Raw genomic sequence first — 15,824 nt, forward strand, 5'->3', positions numbered from 1 at the left:
TGCCGATGCAGGGGACGCGGGTTCGCGCCCCGGTCCGGGAAGATCCCACATGCTGCGGAGCGGCTGGGCCCGTGAGCCATGGCCGCTGAGCCTGCGCGTCCGGAACCTGTGCTCCGCAATGGGAGAGGCCACAACAGTGAGAGGCCCGTGTACCACAAAAAAGAAAAAAAATGAAAGAATCCTTCTGCCAATTCAGAGGACACGGGTTCAAGCCCTGGTCTGGGAAGTTCCCACATGCCGCGGAGCAACGAAGCCCATGCGCCACAACTACTGAGCCTGAGCTCCAGAGCCCATGAGCCACAACTACTGAGCCTGCTTACCACAACTACTGAAGCCTGCGCACCTAGAGCCCGTGCTCTGCAACAAGAGAAGCCACTGCAGTGGGAAGCCCGCGCACCGCAATGAAGAGTAGCCCCTGCTCACCACAACTAGAGAAAGCCTGCGCACAGCAACGAACACCCATCACAGCCAAAAATACATTTTTGTGTTTATTTATTTATAAAAAAAATTGAAACAAGCGTCTATCCAGGGATGAATCGATACAAAAAATCCAGTCCCTCCACACGCGGAAGCATCACTCCGCCATGAAAAGGAGAGAAGCACTGACACTCGTTTACAACGTGGATGTACCTTGAGAACACGATGCTCAGTGAGAGAAGCCAGACACAGAAGCAAGCTGTGATGTTAATTGTAGGTGTCAACTTGACAGGGCTGAGGAACGTCTGGATAGCTGGTAAAACATTTCTGGGTGTGTCTGTGCAGATGTTTCTGGAAGAGATTAGCATTTGATTCAGTAGACTGAGAGATCTATCCTCACCCATTTGGGTGTCATCCGACCCATCAGGGGCCCAAGTGGAACAAAAAGGCAGCAGAAGGGCAAGTTCCTTCTCTCTTCTTGAGCTGGGACATCCCTCTCTTCCTTCCCTGGAGCTCCTGGTTCCCGAGCCCTTGGCCTCAGACTGAATCACACACAGCCCTCCATAACTGTGTGGCCAATTCCTATGATAAACCTCTGCTATGCTTTGTTTCTCTGGAGAGCCCTGACTGCTGTGGCCACAGTATCTGATTCCGTGCATGTGAAATGTCAGGAGAAGGTAAATCTGTAGATGAGTGGTTGCCAGGGCTGGGGCTGTAGGGGGCTTGGGGGTAATGGCGCAAGTGTAGGGGGTTTCATTTTCTGGCCGATGATCATTTTTTTTGTTTTGGCCATGCCGCCCGCCTTGCAGAATCTATCTTACTTCCCCAGCCAGGGATTGAACCCAGGCCCTCAGCAGTGAAAGTGCCAAGTCCTAATCACAGGACCACCAGGGAATTCCTGATAATGTTCTAGAATTGATGGTGGTGATGACTGCACAACTCTTGAATTTACTTAAAAAAAACCCCAATGAATTGTGTACTTTTAAACGGTGCACCTTAATATGTGTGCATTATATCTCAAGTTTTAAAAATAAAACAGTATCGGGGGCTTCCCTGGTGGCGCAGTGGTTAAGAATCTGCCTGCCAGTGCAGGGGACACAGGTTCAAGCCCTGGTCCGGGAAGATCCCACATGCCGCGGGGTGACTGGGCCTGTGAGCCACAACTACTGAGCCTGCGCTACAGCCCACGTGCCACAACTACTGAAGCCCATGCACCTAGAGCCCGTGGTTCACAACAAGAGAAGCCACTGCAATGAGAAGCCCGCGCACCACAACAAAGAGTAGCCCCCGCTCACCGCAACTAGAGAAACCCCACGCACAGCAACAAAGACCCAACTCAGCCAAAATTAAATAAATTTATCAAAAATATATATATATATCGGGGTTCAGGGAACCTGACGTCTGTGCACAGATCCTGGCCTGAGGTGTGGGGAGCCAGCTTGGCGGGAGACAGAGGGTCCCTGGCAGCCTTGGGGAGAGCAGGCAGCCCACATGGGCCCATGAAGGAGCCTGGATGCACAGCTGCCTGGCCGGGAGTCTTTAAAAAATGACAAAAATCAACTTAGGCCGAGTGCAAGAAACTCGCCCCACAAGGGAGTACAAAGTGATTCCGTGGACTTCCCTGGTGGTCCAGTGGTTAGGACTCCGAGCTTCTACTGTAGGGGGCACAGGTTCGGTCCCAGGTCAGGGACATTCCATGTGCCGCGGTACAGCCAAAAAGGGGGGGGGGGTAGATTCTGTTTACATGAAGCCCCAGAGGAGGCAAAACTGGTCCAGGTGACTGACAGAGAGGGAAGAGCCAACTGGGTCCTGCAGCCGCTCATCTGGGCAGGAAGAGCTTACGCACAGGGCAGTGAAAGCAGGTGCCTTTCATTGCCTGTAAATTTTATTTCAAACCCAACCCAGTTCACAAAAGTAACCATGAGCCACTCCAAAATCGACTGCCACAAGCACATTTTAATAACTGGAGAGGGAAGACTGAAAGTGGAAATGGTGCAGGGAAGGCAGTTTTGTGGTTTCATATTCTTTGGCAACAAAGTTCTTCTCCTTGACTATTATTCTCTCAAAACATGACCTTGGGACTTCCCTGGTGGCGCAGTGGTTGAGAATCTGCCTGCTAATGCAGGGGACAGGGGTTCGAGCCCCGGTCTGGGAGGATCCCACATGCCGCGGAGCAACTGGGCCCGTGAGCCACAACTACTGAGCCTGCGCGTCTGGAGCCTGTGCTCCGCAACAAAAGAGGCAGCGATGGTGAGAGGCCCACGCACCGCGATGAAGAATTACCCCCGCTTGCCACAACTAGAGAAAGCCCTAGCAGAGAAACAAAGACCCAACACAGCAAAAATTTAAAAATCAATTAAACTCCTACCCCCAACATCTTAAAAAAAAAAAAAAAGTGACCCTGGATGAGGCACCACTGCCACCCCGCCTTGGGCAGTGCCGGAGGGGTGCCCAGCAGCCGAGCTCAGACCCAGGCCCCCACCAAGCCTCAATGGCCATGGTGTTTTCATCACAGTGTTGCCTCACACGTTTAAAAACTAATATATGTGTAGCTTAAAAAAAAAATCACTAAAATCCCCATCGCGGAAAATAGCCGTGCCCAGCCCCATGCTCCCCAGACCAGACCCCCTTTCAGCAGTTTTGGTGGCTTCTGGCATTTTCCTCCATGTCTCTAAAGTTATTTATGATGCTTCTCCCCTTCCTCCTCCTTTTTTTTTTTCTTTTAGAAATTTATTTATTTTTGGCTGCCTTGGGTCTTCATTGCTGCGCGCGGGCTTTCTCTAGTTGCGGCGAGTGGGGGCTACTCTTCGTTGCAGTGTGCGGGCTTCTCATTGCAGTGGCTTCTCTTGTTGCGGAGCACAGGCTCTAGGCGCAGAGGCTCAGTAGTTGTGGCTCGCAGGCTCTAGAGCACAGGCTCAGTAGTTGTGGCGCATGGGCTTAGTTGCTCCGCGGCATGTGGGATCTTTCCCCACCAGGGCTGGAATCGGTGTCCCCTGCATTGGCAGGCGGATTCTTAACCACTGCACCACCAGGGAAGTCCCTGAACATAAGTTTTGATGAAGTAATTAATACTTCCGAGCGAGCATTCAAGCACACAAAAGAGAAGTCCAAGACCCTAAGAGAGGAACTGGGGTCCCTTAAGAGAGGGGGAGGGGCACCTGCCAGGGAAGACAGAGTTCGTGAAGAGAGGTGACGAACTCTGGGCCATCCAGTCGTGGACAGCTGTGGCCGAAGGACTCCATGGGGTGGGGGGCAGGTACCCAGGTCGGGTGAGGATGGCAGTGGACCAGGTGAGAGGCCAGTGCTGTACAAAAGGGGCGGGCCGCCCCCTCTCCAACCCAAAGAGCCCATGCAATTGGCCTGAGGTCCCGCAGCCAAGCAGGGACTAGGGTCCGGGTCCCCTCGGAGACCCGGTAGGACGACCTGGGTGGGGTCTATCCCAGCCCATCCATTCACCAAAAGAAATCCCACAGGGGGAAACCGGACGGCTCCTTCGCCCCAAAGGAAAAAAGAAGGCCCTGAAAGGCCGCTGGAGGAAGGGCCACCGGGACAGGCTGGATTTAAGCGTGGGCACGCCAGGCTGCTCTCTGAGCATTAGAGGGCGGTGCTCACGTCCGAGGGCTCTGGCGGGTAGAAACCAGCCCAAGCCGGGAAGCACCACCACGTGGCGCGACCTCGGCTCGGGGCACACTCCCGGGATGGAGGATGTGGGTGCCCGTGACCTCCCGGGGCGGGGCCCTAGGGGCCAGGTGCGTGCGGGGATCGCGCGGGGGAAGGGGGGCAGAGTCTGGAGGCCAGCCCCGGCGCTAGGGGCCTCGGGGGAGGGATGCCGGCCCAGAGGCGAGGACTGGGGCGAGGCGCCTTCGCGCCCCCAGGGCCCGGGCCGCCTCGGGAACCTACCTGCGGCCGCGCCCGCACGTGCCACAGCGCCCGGCCCGCCCCAAAACCCGTGGCGGGGGTGGCCGCGCCACGTGACCGCCCCGCCCGCGCCGCGCGTGCGCCCTGCCCGGCGCCCCATTGTTGGCGGCAGCCGCGTCACGGGGGCGGGGCCGGGGCGGGGCGGCCGGCGGCCGGAGGGAGGCGGCGGGAGGGCGGAGGGAAGGAGCGTCCGCGCCGCCGCCGCCGAGGAGCCGCCACCGCCGCCGCCTAGAAGCAAGCAGAGCCGCGCCGCGCCGCCGCCGCCCGCGCCCGAGCAGCCCCGCCGCCGCCCCGCCCCGCCGCTGGATGCCGGCGGCCGGCGGCCGAGCTCCCAAAGGCGGAGGGCGGCGGCGCGGGCGGCGGCGGCGGGGGCGGCCGGCGGCCGAGAGGCGGGAGCGCGGCCCCGAGCGCTAGCGCCGCCATGCCCAGCTCCACCGGACAGCCCGACGGCGGCGGGGGCAAGCGCAGCGGCGGACCCGGGGCGGCGGTCGGGGGGGATCCCAGCCCTGGCCCCCCGCCGCTGCCGCCGCCGCCCCCGCCCGAGGGCGCCGAGGAGGCCGCGCCCGCGCCCCGGCCGCCGCCCGAGCCCGACGACGCGGCCGCCGCGCTGCGCTTGGCCCTGGACCAGCTCTCGGGGCTCGGTCTGGGGGGCGCGGGCGACCAGGACGAGGAGAGGGCGGCCGCGGACGGCGGGGACGGAGCGGTGGCGGCGGCGGGAGGCGCAGAATGCGGGGCCGCGGCGGAGCCCGCGCCCCCCGACGGGCCCGAGGCGGGCGCGCCCGGGGTGGCCGTGGCCACCGGCCCGCTGCCGCTGCTGGAGCCCGACGTGAGCCCCCCGCCGCCGCCTCGGCCGTCGCCGCCCGACGTGTTCGCGGGCTTCGCGCCCCACCCCGCGGCCCTGGGTCCCCCGACGCTGCTGGCCGAGCAGATGAGCGTGATAGGCAGCCGCAAGAAGAGCGTGAACATGACCGAGTGCGTGCCCGTGCCCAGCTCCGAGCACGTCGCCGAGATCGTGGGTCGCCAGGGTGAGTGGCCGCCGTCGGGGGCGCCTCCCCGTGGGTCCCCGCACGGCTCGCCCCGGGAGGGCCCACCCAGCCCAGCCCAGCCCGCGGCTGGACACCAGACCCCGGCCACGCCCCGCGTGGGCTCGGGCCTCGGTGGCCGCCTGTGTGCCTTTGTCCTGCCGCTGGCCGCGGGAGAAAGTTGGGCGCAGCCCGCGCTCCTCCCCTCGGCGCTCCGGCCCCGCTGCCGCCTTTGTCTGGGCGCCTGCAGCCGGGAAAGGCCCCTGCGTGCAGCTCACTGCCCGGGCCCTGGGCCGCCGGCGGTGGCATCCTGGGGATAAGGGGGCCGGGCTGGGCAGTGCCTGCTCCACACCCAAAGCTGGCACGGGGCGGGTTCGCTCGGGTTTGGGGGGTCGCTGGGGCTGGGGGCGGGGGCGCTCCGGCAGTGTCAAGAGATAAGTTTGGCGGCACAAAGAGGGTGCATCGAGACTTGCCAGCCTGGGCACCCTGCTGGGGATGGGGAGCAGGACAGGATGAGAAAGGATCCCTACCGGGCTCTCAGCCCCCAGTCAGGGATTTGAGGGATGCACAAGCACCCCCCTGTAAAAGCCGCTTTGGGGGTCCGGCCCCACAGCCCTCCCCTGGCCAGGTGGCCAGCAGCAGACCCAGGGTGTGCGGGTCCCGGAGCGGCATTGTCGGAGTGTCCCTGTGGCTGCCCCATTGTTCTCTTTGTTAGAGAGCCAGGCTGAGATTTGCAGGGTGACATCAGGCCGGCGGCCGCTCATTGGCCCTGGAGCTGCGGGGCGGGCGGGCTGGAGGGTGGTGGGCAGTGCCCGGCACAGCACACACCCACCCACCCTGTTAGCTGCCTGCCCACCAGCCTCAACTTTCCTGCCTTCCTGCCCGCACCTCCGGGCTCCCTGCTGCTCAGCCAGGTTCTAGAACTTGGGGTGGGGCCTGGGCGGGGCTTGAGGTGGGGCTAGGGGTCCCTGCCTCTGGACCCTCGGTAACAGGAGCTAGAGAAGGGTGTGGGGGCCTTGAGTCTCAAGGTGACCTGTCGCCCTAACTGCCACGAGCAGAGAGGACCACAGGGATGCCCTGGACACCGCTCTCTACTAGTTCCGGGTGGGTAGGGCCATGGGGTGGCAAGCCCTCTGGCTTCGGACGCAGGTACATTCAGTCATTCATTTGTCCTCCCCATGTGTGGACACAAGGAGGACCAGGCGTGGTGCTGGGCCCGGGGACCCGCTGTTAGGAACGGGAGCCGGGGGGAGGGGGACCCGTAAACCGTTCTCTGGGCCCTGCGGCTACCGGCAGGCACCACGAGACCACGACCGGACGTTTCCCCTCTGCCACCCAGTTGCCTCCTTCCTATTCAGGACATCACCCCCTGCCGCCCCTGTCCCCAGTAACCTCACTGGGATCTGTAACAAGACAGCTGCTTCCCTGCTGAGTGTCCAGGATCCTGTGGAGACTGAGGCTGGGGGCTGTCAGCCGAGGTCATGAGACTCATCCACCCAGTGGTGGAGCCTGAGAACAAGTCCCACGTGAATGCGCGTGTCAGCCCCCCAGAGGCGCGGGCCCCAAGCAGGGGGCGCCGATCCCTGGCCTACATGCTGAGCAGTCTGGTGGCTGGGTCGCCAGGCTCCACGCTGACCTCTGGTACCGCCTGTCTCTCTGGTACCCGCTGGTACCCAGGGTATCAGCCTGGGTTCCTGCGGATGGCAGACAGCAAGGCAGGCTCTGGGGGCCCCTGGGCCCTGACAGCTCTCCCTGCAGACCAGGGTGGCCCTGTGATTCAGCACAAGAGCCCCTCTCTGCGACGGGGGTAGAGCACCCCCCTTGTCGTGAGGATTCGCTTATCCCGGCACCGGGCCAGCACACCGTAGCCACCCCGTGAGTGGGGTGCGGGACACCAGGGAGGGGAATACGAATGCCAGGACAGCTTGGCAGCTGCAGCGGCCCTTGTGTCTCCCCACTCTAGAAGCATCTGTGGCTCCTAGCTTCTGCCACCAGTTCTCAAGCACAGCCTGGAAGACTCTGTGCCCTTCCTCTGGTTACCCACCCCCCTGTCCACCCTGTGGGTCCCTGGACATGGAACCTGTCCCTTCCTACTGCTCTGCTGTCCCTAGGGCAGGGGGCATGGCCCACCCTGAACTTTTTCTTTTCTGTCTGACCCCAGGCCCACAGCCACCCCCTTCTCCAGAGTGCAGGGTCAGGGGGTTCACCTGCCCAGCCTCCTGTGCTGACGAGAGCCACAGACCCGGGCTCACCGTTTCGTGGACACCCCTTCGCTGCTCTGTGAGCCTCGGTTTTCTCAGCCCTGAAATGGGTCCATGCACCTTCTGGGCACAGGCAGGAGATTATAGCCCCTGCGTGGCTCTCTCCTCCCGGAGGCTGAGGGGCCCAGGAGGTGCCCCGGACCCACTGAGAGGCAGCCTCAACCTGCCCCAGAGGGGATCCTGCAGCCACGGGTCACAGACAGGGAGGGAGAGGCTGCAGGAGCAGAGGTGCTGCCAGAGCCAGTCAGCAGGGCCCGGATACGAACCCTAGTCTCCTGGCTCTTCCTGCCCTGCAGGGAACAGGGGCGAGTCAGGAGAGAACCTTCCACCTTCCAAAGCTCCAGGCTTGGGGGTGGTGGGGAGGTGACCCCCTTCCACAAACAGGAAAAGTGGAAACTCAGAAGGGCCAGTGGAGAGCCGGTCACCCCAGCTGGTCATCAAACGTCAGGGGGCTGGTGCCCAGTTCCTTCTGATACCCTCCCCTGCGCCCCCCGCCTTGCTGCCTTTGCCCCGGTTGGCAGAATGGCGGTGGGGTGGCCGGGCTTGGGTCTTCCGAGCCAGGCCTGGGTCTGCAGCTCACTCAGCTCACAGCCGAGGGCGAGTGGCCTGCCAGCCAGCCAGGGTCCCTTCCGTCATCCCTCGCTCGAAGTTCTCTCCCTCGTGCGGGGCCCCACCCCTGCGGGACACCGCAGGCCTGTCAGGGGCCCCTGCCTTGATGTTCTTACCTACCCACTGCGGGGTGTAGGAAGAACGGGGCCCCCAGGTGGCGGGTCACACCCTGCCGTGCCTGCACGGGGCTTTCCCTGGCCCTGTCTCACAGGTGAGCCAGCTTTGCCCCCAGACGCAGCACCCCGCTGGGTTGGGAGCGGCGGTATATCGGGCTGACTTGTCCCAGCCCTGGCCCGCTGGGACTCTGTCCCTGCTGCCCCCTTAGCCAGCGGTGCTCCGCCGGCACGCAGCCTCCTGCCCAGGGTGGCCCCTTAGCTCCCCCAACACGGCCTTGAGGTTCCCTTGATAAGTGTGGCCTGTGGTCACCCGTGTGGGCTCCTTTGGGGCAGAGCCCATGTGGCCTGGTTCCGAGTGCCCAGTGCAGGGGTGCCTGGACCCCAGTACAGGGTCACAAGCAGTGGGAAGCAGGGCTGCCTGCATGTAGGCTCCCCGTGGGGACCCTTGGCCCTGCCCCTCTGGGGGAGGGTCTGGCTGCCACAGGGTGGGGCCTGCTGGGGCCTGGGGCAGTCAGCCACCTTCCCCGGTTCTCTGAGTTGGAATCCTGGGGCAGGGCCCGGGAAGCTGCATTTCTGCTGCACCCACCAGTTGGCGGTAGCCCCCAGGGTCACTCCTGGAGACCCAGTTTCCTGGCTTGTGCTGTTGCACCACCACCCCCAAGCTCTGCCACCTCTCAGGGTCTTAGCGTGGGTGGGGTTTGGGGGATAGTGGATGTCACAGCTGAAGTCTGGATGGTTAATTGGGCTCTACTTGGCCACTGAGGCCTCCATCCAAGGCTGCTCTTTGGGTCAGGCCAGGATGGGGCCCGGCAAGCAGGAAGCTGCAGGGTCCTTCCCCAGCCCTGACCTGCCCAGGGGTCCCTTCCCCACCGAGGCCCCCCCATGAGGACAGGCACCGGTCTGGGGCCACTCTCCAGTCTGTGGCTGGTCGGGTCCTTCCCCAAAACTGTGAGGCTGGGTGTGTTTCTGCCCTCCTTTGGCAGGTGAGGAAACTGAGGCATGGGACGGTCCCTTGAGTGCCCAGGGCAATTCCCAGTCCGCCGGCCCTTACAGCACAGTCCCCCAGCCTCAGGGAGTCCAGAAAGTCAGACTTAGGGTGTGAGGAGAAACTGAGAAGTGTGTGCTGGGGCCTGGCCCAGCACAGTCAGGGCAGGTTTCCCGGAAGAGGGGGTGCCGGGCTGCGATGTGATACAGAGAAGGGAGAGGACGGTGGGGTGCAGCAGTGAGGATGACGTGACAGATGGGAAAGGTCAGGCTCAGGGGAACTGCAGGAGGGGCCTCCGCAGCCGAGTGGGGAGGAGACCATCCAGGCAGGAGTGGAGGCAGCGCAGGTCAGGGTGCCTTTGGACTTGCCAGTGAGGCCATGCAGCCGCCAGCGGGGACGATGCCGGGTGCAGAGGGGATGGCTGGGGGCCAGGAGGCGAGGCCGGGAGATGGGAGGAAAGACGTGTTTCCCTGGGAGATTTCAGACCCCCACTCAGCTGGCCCCCTTTTATTCAGCCATGGGTGGGGGTCTGCTGCCCTCTTTGCGCTGGCGGTGAGGCTGCCCCCCGCCCAGGCCCCATGTCTCTGACTTCCTTGGCTGCAGGCAGACAGCTCGTCCCGCTAACTTTGTATTTTCTCTCGCTGAGTTAGCCACGCTGTTACTCCGCTCAATGCCGCCCTCATTTTGCACTGAAACAATATCCCTGTGTCCCTCTGGCCTCCCCAGAACTTGGGGGTGGGGGGGTCCTCCCAGACTCCTGGACCCGGATTCAAGATGTGTCAGAAGGCCCCTGGGCGGGGGTGTGGGTGTCAGGGCCCCGGGCCGGCCATGCCTGGTGTTTGGATGTCTCAGGGGCAGCTTCCAGTCGACCTCGGGAGGGCCGCCTAGGTGGTGGGAGAGACACCCAGTCAAAGAACCTGCTCGACTGACCCTCTCCCCCACGGACACCCTGGCCCCCTTCCACACGTTCAGCCCCCCAGCCCAGCCCAGCCCAGGCAGCAAAGATGAAGCCACAAGGCCGTGTCCCCAAGCTTCCCCTCAGAGGCGGGGACCACTGGGGGCCTTTGGAGGCATCCTGATACGGGGTCCAGGAACTGCTCTTGGGGGAGGGTCACATGGTCAGGAAGAAGTCGTAGGCCATTTCCACAATCTGAGCCTCAGCACCAGAGGGTCTGCATTAGTGTCCTAGGTCTGGTACGATGAACTGGATGGCTTGACACAATAGAAACGAACCCTCAGTTCTGCAGGGTGGAAATGAGGGGGTCGGCAGGACCATGCTCCCTCCAGGGGAGAGTCTGTTCCGGCCTCTCCCCACGCTCCCGGTAGTGCTGACAGGCCTCGGCGTTCCTGGGCTCGTGTCCGCCTCACTCCAACCCTGTGCTCCGTCTTCACAGGGCCATCTTCTCTTGTGTCTCTACATGTCCCTCCTCTGTAGTGACACTGGTCATTGGATTCAGGGCCGCCCTAATCCAGCATGACCTCACCCTAACTAATTACATCTGCAAAGACCTTATCTCCAAATAAGGTCACATTCTGACGTTCCAGGTGGATATGGATTTGGCGGGGACACCTTTCAACCTAAAACAGGGTCCCTCCTTGCCTTTGGGACAATCCTCCTGTTACAGAGCAGGGGGTTGCAGGACCAGAGTGGACACGGAGGCCCAGGGTTGGAGGGAGGGACGCCGAGTGCCTGAGATCACAGCGCGAAGGTGGGGCCTCCTAACCCAACGCACCGGCTGGCCCCTGCAGCTGCCGCCCAGGAGGGGCTGTCCTGGGGAGGGGTCCCTGCCCTCACCGCGTCTCCCCCTCCCCCACCGCAGGGTGCAAGATCAAGGCTCTGCGCGCCAAGACGAACACATACATCAAGACGCCGGTGCGCGGGGAGGAGCCGGTCTTTATCGTGACTGGCCGCAAGGAGGACGTGGAGGTGGCCAAGCGTGAGATCCTGTCGGCCGCCGAGCACTTCTCCGTGATCCGCGCCACGCGCAGCAAGGCGGGCGGCCTGCCCGGTACCGCGCAGGGCCCGCCCAACCTGCCGGGACAGACCACCATCCAGGTGCGCGTGCCCTACCGTGTGGTGGGGCTGGTGGTGGGCCCCAAGGGCGCCACCATCAAGCGCATCCAGCAACGGACGCACACATACATCGTGACGCCCGGGCGTGACAAGGAGCCGGTGTTCGCTGTGACGGGCATGCCCGAGAACGTGGACCGGGCGCGCGAGGAGATCGAGGCCCACATCACGCTGCGCACGGGCGCCTTCACTGACACCGGCCCCGACAGCGACTTCCACTCCAACGGCACCGACGTCTGCCTGGACCTGCTCGGGGCGGCCGCGGGCCTCTGGGCCAAGGCCCCCAACCCGGGCCGCCGGCCCCCCGCCCCCACGGCCGGCCTCCGGGGGGACGCTGCTCTGGGCACCCCGGGGGGCCCCGAGGCCTTCTACGCGGGCAGCCGAGGGGGGCCGACCATGCCGGTGCCGGACGCAGACCCCACCAGTCCCTACGGCGCCTCGGGCAACGGAGGCTTCACCTTTGGTGGGGACGGTCCGGGGGCCCCCGCGGGGCCACCCGCCCCCGAGGACTGCGACTTCGGCTTCGACTTCCTGGCTCTGGACCTGACCGTGCCCACCGCGGCCACCATCTGGGCGCCCTTTGAGCGGGCCCCGCCCCTGCCTGCCTTCAGCGGCTGCGCGGCCGTCAACGGGGCCCCCGCACCGCCCGCCCCAGGCGCCCGGCGCAGCAGCGGGGCCGGCACACCGCGACACTCGCCCACGCTTCCCGAGCCTGGCGGCCTGAGCCTGGAGCTCCCGCTGGCCCGCCGCGCAGCTCCCGACCCGGTGGGCGCCCTGCCCTGGCGGCCCCCGCAGGGCTCCCTGGCATCCTTCTCGAGCAGCGCCAACTTCTCCACGGCCACCTCGCTGCCCAGCAGCTCCTCGGCGTCCTCGTGCTCCGCGCTGGACTCGAGTGCCTCGGAGAGCGGCCGCAAGGCCCAGGCGGCCCCGGCCCCCAACGCCTCCGCCTCTGTGGCCCTGGCGCGGGAGTGCGTTGTGTGTGCCGAGGGCGAGGTGATGGCCGCGCTGGTGCCCTGCGGCCACAACCTCTTCTGCATGGACTGCGCCGTCCGCATCTGCGGCAAGAGCGAGCCCGAGTGCCCCGCCTGCCGCACGCCTGCCACCCAGGCTATTCATATCTTTTCCTAGCCGGTCACCTCGCCGCGCCCGCGGCCCCCAGAGCCGTCCAGGGACGCGGGGTGGGTGCGCAGGGCCGGGTGGGGAGGAAGGGGAGGGGGCGGGCGGGGGGAGCGGCGGGCTGGCCAGTGTTTACAGACGAGCTTTAACTCCGGCCCCAAGCGTGGAGACGGCGACCCGGCGGCCCAGTGACACCTCAGTTCTTAACAAATGACAGTATTGAGTCGACAGGTTAAAATAAACCAGAGAGAAAAGGCCTGCTTGCACTTTTTATTTAAGACACCCCCCCCTCCCCAGGGTGATCTTTTTAAGGAAAAAAACCACGATTTTTACAACTCTCCTGGTTGTCCTTTTGTACGTAGCTGATATCGATTTGACAGTGTTTGTTTTCCCACGGCCTCAACCTCTGCAGAAACTTCCAGGAGGACGGCTCCCTTTTTGGGGCCAACTGGTTACACTTTAGTATGTAAGCCGCGCGCGCAGGCTGGAGGGGGGCGGGGGGAGGGGGCGTCCAGAACTTACTTTTTTTTTTTTTTTTTTTTTTTAATTATTAATCCCTTTCTGCTGTGGTTTCTGTTGACCGTTTTTTAAGTTTTTTGTTTTTTTAAACTTTTACTTTTTACCTCTTGTGTATATGTAGGGAATTTATAGGGAAATATGTACTTTATGGAATAAATTTTAAGAAAACTAAAATATATTTTATTTTAAATAAAGTAACGGACCTTTAATCTTACACAGCTAAATTACTGATTATATATTTGCTGAGCTGAGCTAAGGGTTCAGAAAATTGTATCAAGAGTTTTATTTTTTGACTTCAAAGCCTTCTTAATAAAGTCTTTTTACTACACGTGAGCCCTTGGCCTGGTGTGGGGTTGGTGGGCATGGGGGAGGGGTGGGGGTGGAGGGCTCAGATCCAGCCCCTCCCCCCCTAGTCTTCCAGATACAAGAGTTAGGGCTCAGGATACCCCAGTTCCAGGCGTTTCCACAAGCCAGGTGCTGTCTGCATCGGGGCTACACCTAAAGGTGGTCCAGCCAGGTCCCCTTTTCCTGAGGCTCAGGACCTGACATCCCAGGGGACAAGCAGCCCTGGGGACGGCTGTGACCCATGTGGAGGGGATGGTGCCAGGTGGTCGCTTCCTAGGGCATCGGCCCGCCTCCGTGGTGTGTGGGGGACCCCCATCCCCAGTAGGATGGAGTCCCCCTGACATTGTACAGACAGGGAAACTGAGATCTGCAAACCTTCCAGGATGACTCCTAACACCTCCCAGTCCCCGAAGGACATCTGAGTGATGAGCCGCAGGTGTTGCCCCCCTGTCACCTAGTTGGGAGCAGAGGACCATGGCCCATGGGGCTGCTGGACACATTTCTTCAGGATTGGGATCGGCCTGGAGTCGAGGACTGGGGGACCATGGGTTGGACCGTGGTCAGCTGGCAGTTGCCACAAAAGTTCCAAAGGCGGGGGAAGGAAGTGCTGGAGTGTGTGGAGGATGGGGTGTGGTGACAGGGAGGGGCCCAGGACTGCTCCAGGGACAAACCCAGGGGCCAGCTGACCACAGGCTGCTGGCTTGAGGAATGGGCAATGAGGGGTCTGGGGGATACAGCCCGCCAGGAAAGCTAGGAAGACATAGCAGAGCAGCCTGGAGGGCTTCCAGGAGGAGGCCAGGGGCTTGGGATGACAGGAGCATCTGATGGGGCAACAGGGATGGAGAGGAAGTAGCCAGAGATGGACAGGGCACCCCCACGAGCGAATGATGCCCACACCAGATCCACCAACTGAGAGCAGTAGCCCCAGGCTGCAGGGCCACAGGTGGGTCTCAGGAAGGGCCACATACATGCAGGGTTCCACCCAGCCCTGCTGGAATTTCCCCGTCTGTAAAATGGGCATACACCTGGGACTTCACTGGCGGCCCAGTGGTTGAGACTCCATGCTTCCACTACAGGGGGACAGGTTTGATCCCTGGTCGGGGAGCTAAGATCCCACATGCTGCACGGTGTGGCTCAAAAAAAAAAAAAAAAAAAAAATAGGGATACACCTAGGTACAAGCAACGAGCTCTGATGAGAGCTTACAAAAGGGTATTTGCAGGGACTTCCCTGGTGGTGCAGTGGTTAAGAATCCACCTGCCAATGCAGGGGACGCGGGTTCGAGCCCTGGTCCGGGAAGACCCCACGTGCCTCGGAGCAACTGAGCCCGTGCGCCACAACGACTGAGCCCGCGTGCCACAGCTACTGAAGCCCACGTGCCTAGAGCCCGTGCTCTGCGACAAGAGAAGCCACCGCAACAGGAAGTCCGCGCACCACAATGAAGAGCAGCTCCCACTCGCCGCAACTAGAGAAAGCCCGCGCGCAGCAACAAAGACCCAACGCAGCCAAAAATAAATAAATAAAAAAATTTTTAAAAGGGTCTTTGCAGATATAATTAAGAATCTTGAGATGAGATCATCCTGAATTAGGGTGGTCCTAAATCTAATGTCCTTATAAGAGACGGAGGAGACTCAGACACACAGGGTGAAGCTGTGTGAAGACGGAGGCAGAGGCTGGGGTGATGCAGCCACAAGCCCAGGGATGCCTGGGGCCCCCACAAGCTGGAAGAGGCGGGGAGAATCCCCCCCACCCCACCTGCCCTGCAGCCTTCAGAGGGATCGCAACCCTGCCACACCTTGGTCTCCAACTTCTGGTCTCCAGAACGTGGAGAACAAATACCTATTACTTTGCGGTAATTTGTTACAGCGCTTCCGGAAACCAGTATGGGTGGGTGGGAGGGCAATGCTTAACCCGGGGCCGGCCCACACCTCAGCGGTGGGATAGTTGTGGCGCCATTGGCCCCAGCTGACCTGGAGCGAAGTCAGGCCATAGAGGGTTACGGAGGCAGCAGGGACTTGGGGCATGGAGACCACCCCCCTGCACTTGGGCCCCAAGAGCAAGACGAAGAGCTGTGGCCGCGCCCCCCCCACACCTCGGCCAAGGGGTCTATGGTGGTGGGCGTGCGTCCTCGGGAAGGAGGTGGGACCTGGAGCCTGAGCGAGGGTGCCGACAGGGGTGGGCAAAAGGGGTGTTGGCCTGGTGTCTGTAAGGAGTTGGGGGCCCTCTGGGGAGCTGCAGGGAGTGGGCTTGTCAGTGTGCTCCTGAAATAAGAGGAGAGAAGGGCCCCAAAGGGCCCAGGTGCCCAGGAGCTTGGCAGGGGATCGTGGAGATTGGGTAGCTGAAGGACCCACGAGGGGAGGGTGAGGCCCAGGGCAGAAACCCAAATCCAGACCAGCCAAAGCCAGCCCCCTGGAGGGGTTTCTGAAGACGCAATGGTTAACGGGGTG

General features: G+C 62.2%; 1 protein-coding gene across 1 annotated transcript; it reads left to right on the plus strand.

Moving 5' to 3' along the window:
• Nucleotides 1–4,719: 4,719 nt before the first annotated feature.
• MEX3D (mex-3 RNA binding family member D) lies at nucleotides 4,720–12,771 on the plus strand. Its single transcript, XM_059060325.2, has 2 exons — nucleotides 4,720–5,360; nucleotides 11,149–12,771. Exons 1-2 carry the CDS (start codon nucleotides 4,757–4,759, stop codon nucleotides 12,525–12,527), a joined length of 1,983 nt encoding a protein of 660 aa, XP_058916308.1. The 5' UTR covers nucleotides 4,720–4,756; the 3' UTR covers nucleotides 12,528–12,771.
• The last annotated feature ends 3,053 nt before the right edge of the window (nucleotides 12,772–15,824 follow it).

The sequence above is a fragment of the Kogia breviceps genome, chromosome 4 (assembly GCF_026419965.1).
Source record: "Kogia breviceps isolate mKogBre1 chromosome 4, mKogBre1 haplotype 1, whole genome shotgun sequence".
Lineage (NCBI taxonomy): Eukaryota > Metazoa > Chordata > Mammalia > Artiodactyla > Physeteridae > Kogia > Kogia breviceps.